We start from the raw sequence: 6848 nt of genomic DNA on the forward strand, positions 1-6848 counted from the left end.
TGAGAAACTCTTATACGGAGGTTACTGAGGGCGCTACCCGATGTGTCAGAAATTTAACGAGAGGCTGTCTGAGCGCGGGGGCATAAGCTGTCTGAGCGCGGGGGCATAAGCTGTCTGAGCGCGGGGGCATAAGCTGTCTGAGCGCTGGGGTCTTGCAATCTCTGCTGTGGCACCTCAGACATCTGGTTGGTGATCAGAGGGGAGGGGAGCGGCCGTAAGGTTGGTGATCAGAGGGGAGGGGAGCGGCCGTAAGGTTGGAGATCGGAGGGGAGGGGAGCGGCCGTAAGGTTGGAGATCGGAGGGGAGGGGAGCGGCCGTAAGGTTGGAGATCGGAGGGGAGGGGAGCGGCCGTAAAGTTGGAGATCGGAGGGGAGGGGAGCGGCCGTAAGGTTGGAGATCGGAGGGGAGGGGAGCGGCCGTAAGGTTGGAGATCGGAGGGGAGGGGAGCGGCCGTAAGGTTGGAGATCGGAGGGGAGGGGAGCGGCCGTAAGGTTGGAGATCGGAGGGGAGGGGAGCGGCCGTAAGGTTGGAGATCGGAGGGGAGGGGAGCGGCCGTAAGGTTGGAGATCGGAGGGGAGGGGCCGTAAGGTTGGAGATCGGAGGGGAGGGGAGGGGCCGTAAGGTTGGAGATCGGAGGGGAGGGGAGGGGCCGTAAGGTTGGAGATCGGAGGGGAGGGGAGCGGCCGTAAGGTTGGAGATCGGAGGGGAGGGGAGGGGAGCGGCCGTAAGGTTGGAGATCGGAGGGGAGGGGAGGGGAGCGGCCGTAAGGTTGGAGATCGGAGGGGAGGGGAGCGGCCGTAAGGTTGGAGATCGGAGGGGAGGGGAGCGGCCGTAAGGTTGGAGATCGGAGGGGAGGGGAGCGGCCGTAAGGTTGGAGATCGGAGGGGAGGGGAGCGGCCGTAAGGTTGGAGATCGGAGGGGAGGGGAGCGGCCGTAAGGTTGGAGATCGGAGGGGAGGGGAGGGGAGCGGCCGTAAGGTTGGAGATCGGAGGGGAGGGGAGCGGCCGTAAGGTTGGAGATTGGAGGGGAGGGGAGCGGCCGTAAGGTTGGAGATCGGAGGGGAGGGGAGCGGCCGTAAGGTTGGAGATCGGAGGGGAGCGGCCGTAAGGTTGGAGATCGGAGGGGAGGGGAGCGGCCGTAAGGTTGGAGATCGGAGGGGAGGGGAGGGGCCGTAAGGTTGGAGATCGGAGGGGAGGGGCCGTAAGGTTGGAGATCGGAGGGGAGCGGCCGTAAGGTTGGAGATCGGAGGGGAGGGGCCGTAAGGTTGGAGATCGGAGGGGAGGGGAGGGGCCGTAAGGTTGGAGATCGGAGGGGAGGGGAGCGGCCGTAAGGTTGGAGATCGGAGGGGAGGGGAGCGGCCGTAAGGTTGGAGATCGGAGGGGAGGGGAGCGGCCGTAAGGTTGGAGATCGGAGGGGAGGGGCCGTAAGGTTGGAGATCGGAGGGGAGGGGAGCGGCCGTAAGGTTGGAGATCGGGGGGGAGGGGAGCGGCCGTAAGGTTGGAGATCGGGGGGGAGGGGAGCGGCCGTAAGGTTGGAGATCGGGGGGGGAGGGGAGCGGCCGTAAGGTTGGAGATCGGAGGGGAGGGGAGCGGCCGTAAGGTTGGAGATCGGAGGGGAGGGGCCGTAAGGTTGGAGATCGGAGGGGAGGGGAGGGGCCGTAAGGTTGGAGATCGGGGGGGAGGGGAGCGGGCTTTGCAGTTTTACAGTCAGGTAAATTAAAGTCATAAAGAGACGGCACTCACCCCCGATGTAGCTTCTAAATTTGATTCCTTTCATGGATCACAACTGGAAGGCCGGGATAGAAAAATGAACAGTCCGAGCTGCAAAGAACGAGGGACAGTCTCTATTTTAGGCCATATTCACACGGCAGAATTTCCGCTGCAGGTTTCCCATGGAGGCGAATTGGCTATAAATTCATGCAGAGATTCTGCCGTGTGAACATAGCCTTACAGTTTACTGGCCAGACGGAGCGGAGACCACTGGTTCTATAGATAAAATAGTCTGGGGGATCATGGCAGCGCTGCCCGGGACTGGAGTTTATCTTATCTGTTCTTTATATTTCTTCCTGATGATCATCAATCATTTCTGTCTTATCGATGTCTTTTTGTAGGTGACGTCTTTAGAGCTGACCCCAGTAGGTCCCAAGGATCTGTACCAGGACATAGTCATGATGGAGGATCACCGGCCCCTCACATCACAAGGTAAGAAGAGATGTATGGATAGATATCACTAACATAGAAATCTACCCAGCACTGATGTATTCATTCCCTGTGTGTTCCCTACAGATGGAGTCATTGATAGAAATCCACCCGAGAGGTGTCCCCGTCCTCTGTATTCCCAGGACCGTCCAGAGGGAAATGTCCCAGAGAAGCATCAGGTAGATGACACTAAAGTCTCCCCAAAAATATGACCATAAAGCAACTGAACCGAAGATAATTTTTAATTTTTTTCTTCTTCTCTGTTTAGGGTGGAAATCTGATTGTTATTAAGGTTGAGGTTAAAGATGAAGAAGAGGAGGAGGACGAGATGGACGTGTGGGCCGATCAGCAGTGTAAGGAGGGGGGAGTTGTGTGGGCCGATCAGCAGTGTAAGGAGGGGAGACGGGTGTCATGGCCGATCAGCAGTGTAAGGAGGGGGGAGTTGTGTGGGCCGATCAGTAGTGTAAGGAGGGGGGAGTTGTGTGGGCCGATCAGCAGTGTAAGGAGGGGGGAGTTGTGTGGGCCGATCAGCAGTGTAAGGAGGGGGAGACGGGTGTCATGGCCGATCAGCAGTGTAAGGAGGGGGGAGTTGTGTGGGCCGATCAGCAGTGTAAGGAGGGGGGAGTTGTGTGGGCCGATCAGCAGTGTAAGGAGGGGGAGTTGTGTGGGCCGATCAGCAGTGTAAGGAGGGGGGAGTTGTGTGGGCCGATCAGCAGTGTAAGGAGGGGGGAGTTGTGTGGGCCGATCAGCAGTGTAAGGAGGGGGGAGTTGTGTGGGCCGATCAGCAGTGTAAGGAGGGGGGAGTTGTGTGGGCCGATCAGCAGTGTAAGGAGGGGGACGTGTGGGCCGATCAGCAGTGTAAGGAGGTGGGAGTTGTGTGGGCCGATCAGCAGTGTAAGGAGGGGGGAGTTGTGTGGGCCGATCAGCAGTGTAAGGAGGGGGGAGTTGTGTGGGCCGATCAGCAGTGTAAGGAGGGGGAGTTGTGTGGGCCGATCAGCAGTGTAAGGAGGTGGGAGTTGTGTGGGCCGATCAGCAGTGTAAGGAGGGGGAGTTGTGTGGGCCGATCAGCAGTGTAAGGAGGGGGACGTGTGGCCGATCAGAAGTGTAAGGAGGGGGACGTGTGGGCCGATCAGAAGTGTAATGAGGAGGAGACGACTGGTGTCATGGCCGATCATCAGTGTGAGGAGGAGGAGACGGGTGTCATGGAGGAGGAGGCGGGTGTCATGGAGGAGGAGGCGGGTGTCATGGAGGAGGAGGCGGGTGTCATGGAGGAGGAGACGGGTGTCATGGAGGAGGAGACGGGTGTCATGGCCGATCATCAGTGTAAGGAGGAGGAGACGGGTGTCATGGCCGATCATCAGTGTGAGGAGGAGGAGGAGACGGGTGTCATGGCCGATCATCAGTGTGAGGAGGAGGAGGAGACGGGTGTCATGGAGGAGGAGGCGGGTGTCATGGAGGAGGAGGCGGGTGTCATGGAGGAGGAGGCGGGTGTCATGGAGGAGGAGACTCATTGGCTGTAGGGAATAAGCACCCTAGGAGATACAGTATTGGCCCTAGAAGGAGCAAGAAAAACCCAGAGGTTAAAAGGCCCCTCCCCATCCGACCTTCTCCGGTGTTTTGTGTTTTTCATGTCCCTTCTAGGGACTGACCTGAGAGAGGAGAACCTGTTGGGGTGAGTGGTTCAGGCTTCCTCCTTCCCGTGGTGGTTTTGTTCCCTCCTGTGTGTCCATCCGGGGTCTCCCATTGGGGAGCTGCCATGCTCCCCCCCCCCCCCCCTATAGACTTGCATTAAGGGGGTGTGACAGCTGCCATGCTCCCCCCCCCCCCATAGACTTGCATTAAGGGGGTGTGACAGCTGCCATACTCCCCCCCCCCATAGACTTGCATTAAGGGGGTGTGACAGCTGCCATGCTCCCCCCCCCCCCCCCATAGACTTGCATTAAGGGGGTGTGACAGCTGCCATGCTCCCCCCCCCCCATAGACTTGCATTAAGGGGGTGTGACAGCTGCCATGCTCCCCCCCCCCCCCCATAGACTTGCATTAAGGGGGTGTGACAGCTGCCATGCTCCCCCCCTCCCCCCCATAGACTTGCATTAAGGGGGTGTGACAGCTGCCATGCTCCCCCCCTCCCCCCCATAGACTTGCATTAAGGGGGTGTGACAGCTGCCATGCTCCCCCCCCCCTATAGACTTGCATTAAGGGGGTGTGACAGCTGCCATGCTCCCCCCCCCCCCCCATAGACTTGCATTAAGGGGGTGTGACAGCTGCCATGCCCCCCCCCCCCCAATAGACTTGCATTAAGGGGGTGTGACAGCTGCCATGCTCCCCCCCCCCCCATAGACTTGCATTAAGGGGGTGTGACAGCTGCCATGCTCCCCCCCCCCCCCATAGACTTGCATTAAGGGGTGTGACAGCTGCCATGCTCCCCCCCCCCCCCATAGACTTGCATTAAGGGGGTGTGACAGCTGCCATGCTCCCCCCCCCCCATAGACTTGCATTAAGGGGGTGTGACAGCTGCCATGCTCCCCCCCCCCCCCCCATAGACTTGCATTAAGGGGTGTGTGACAGCTGCCATGCTCCCCCCCCCCCCCCCCTCATAGACTTGCATTAAGGGGGTGTGACAGCTGCCATGCACCCCCCCCCATAGACTTGCATTAAGGGGGTGTGACAGCTGCCATGCTCCCCCCCCCCCCCATAGACTTGCATTAAGGGGGTGTGACAGCTGCCATGCTCCCCCCCCCCCCCCCATAGACTTGCATTAAGGGGGTGTGACAGCTGCCATGCTCCCCCCCCCCCCCCCTCATAGACTTGCATTAAGGGGGTGTGACAGCTGCCATGCTCCCCCCCCCCCTCATAGACTTGCATTAAGGGGGTGTGACAGCTGCCATGCTCCCCCCCCCCCCCCATAGACTTGCATTAAGGGGGTGTGACAGCTGCCATGCTCCCCCCCCCCCCCCTATAGACTTGCATTAAGGGGGTGTGACAGCTGCCATGCTCCCCCCCCCCCCCTATAGACTTGCATTAAGGGGGTGTGACAGCTGCCATGCTCCCCCCCCCCCCCTATAGACTTGCATTAAGGGGGTGTGACAGCTGCCATGCTCCCCCCCCATAGACTTGCATTAAGGGGGTGTGACAGCTGCCATGCTCCCCCCCCCCCCATAGACTTGCATTAAGGGGGTGTGACAGCTGCCATGCTCCCCCCCCCCCCTATAGACTTGCATTAAGGGGGTGTGACAGCTGCCATGCTCCCCCCCCCCCCCCCCTATAGACTTGCATTAAGGGGGTGTGACAGCTGCCATGCTCCCCCCCCCCCCCCTATAGACTTGCATTAAGGGGGTGTGACAGCTGCCATGCTCCCCCCCCCCCCCCCCCATAGACTTGCATTAAGGGGGTGTGACAGCTGCCATGCTCCCCCCCCCCCCCATAGACTTGCATTAAGGGGGTGTGGCAGCTGCCATGCTCCCCCCCCCCCTCATAGACTTGCATTAAGGGGGTGTGACAGCTGCCATGCTCCCCCCCCCCCCCCATAGACTTGCATTAAGGGGGTGTGGCAGCTGCCATGCTCCCCCCCCCCCTCATAGACTTGCATTAAGGGGGTGTGACAGCTGCCATGCTCCCCCCCCCCCCCCCCATAGACTTGCATTAAGGGGGTGTGACAGCTGCCATGCTCCCCCCCCCCCATAGACTTGCATTAAGGGGGTGTGACAGCTGCCATGCTCCCCCCCCCCCCCTATAGACTTGCATTAAGGGGGTGTGACAGCTGCCATGCTCCCCCCCCCCCTCATAGACTTGCATTAAGGGGGTGTGACAGCTGCCATGCTCCCCCCCCCCCCCCCCCATAGACTTGCATTAAGGGGGTGTGACAGCTGCCATGCTCCCCCCCCCCCCATAGACTTGCATTAAGGGGGTGTGACAGCTGCCATGCTCCCCCCCCCCCCCTATAGACTTGCATTAAGGGGGTGTGACAGCTGCCATGCTCCCCCCCCCCCCCCCCTATAGACTTGCATTAAGGGGGTGTGACAGCTGCCATGCTCCCCCCCCCCCCCCTATAGACTTGCATTAAGGGGGTGTGACAGCTGCCATGCTCCCCCCCCCCCCCCCCCCATAGACTTGCATTAAGGGGGTGTGACAGCTGCCATGCTCCCCCCCCCCCCCCCCATAGACTTGCATTAAGGGGGTGTGGCAGCTGCCATGCTCCCCCCCCCCCTCATAGACTTGCATTAAGGGGGTGTGACAGCTGCCATGCTCCCCCCCCCCCCCCCATAGACTTGCATTAAGGGGGTGTGGCAGCTGCCATGCTCCCCCCCCCCCTCATAGACTTGCATTAAGGGGGTGTGACAGCTGCCATGCTCCCCCCCCCCCCCCCATAGACTTGCATTAAGGGGGTGTGGCGTGACATCACGACCCCTGCCGCTCGCTCCAAGCGCTTATAACAAAGTGTTCTGAACACTGGGGCAGTGGAGTACCCCTTTAACTGTTGTTATTTCGGTGAGTTGGGATCGTTCTAAGACAAAAATATCTTCAATCCCTCTAAATCAGTGGTCTCAAACTGTGGCCCTCCAGATGTTGCTAAACGTCAACTCCCAGCATGCCTGGACAGCCAACATCCTAGCCGGTGTCCTCCACAGACAGAGTGCATGATGGAGTTCT

General features: G+C 60.2%; 1 protein-coding gene across 1 annotated transcript in view; it reads left to right on the forward strand.

Moving 5' to 3' along the window:
* Nucleotides 1-2110: 2110 nt before the first annotated feature.
* Nucleotides 2111-6848, forward strand: part of LOC130298130 (zinc finger protein 260-like) — a gene marked incomplete at its 5' end in the record, with an annotated part of 40035 nt that continues 35297 nt past the window's right edge. The window contains 3 exon segments of the mRNA XM_056551032.1: nt 2111-2201; nt 2286-2377; nt 2467-2551. Of these exon segments, the coding sequence (XP_056407007.1) occupies nt 2168-2201; nt 2286-2377; nt 2467-2551 (211 nt within the window).

This window comes from Hyla sarda (assembly GCF_029499605.1).
Source record: "Hyla sarda isolate aHylSar1 chromosome 1 unlocalized genomic scaffold, aHylSar1.hap1 SUPER_1_unloc_23, whole genome shotgun sequence".
NCBI classification, from domain to species: Eukaryota; Metazoa; Chordata; class Amphibia; order Anura; family Hylidae; genus Hyla; species Hyla sarda.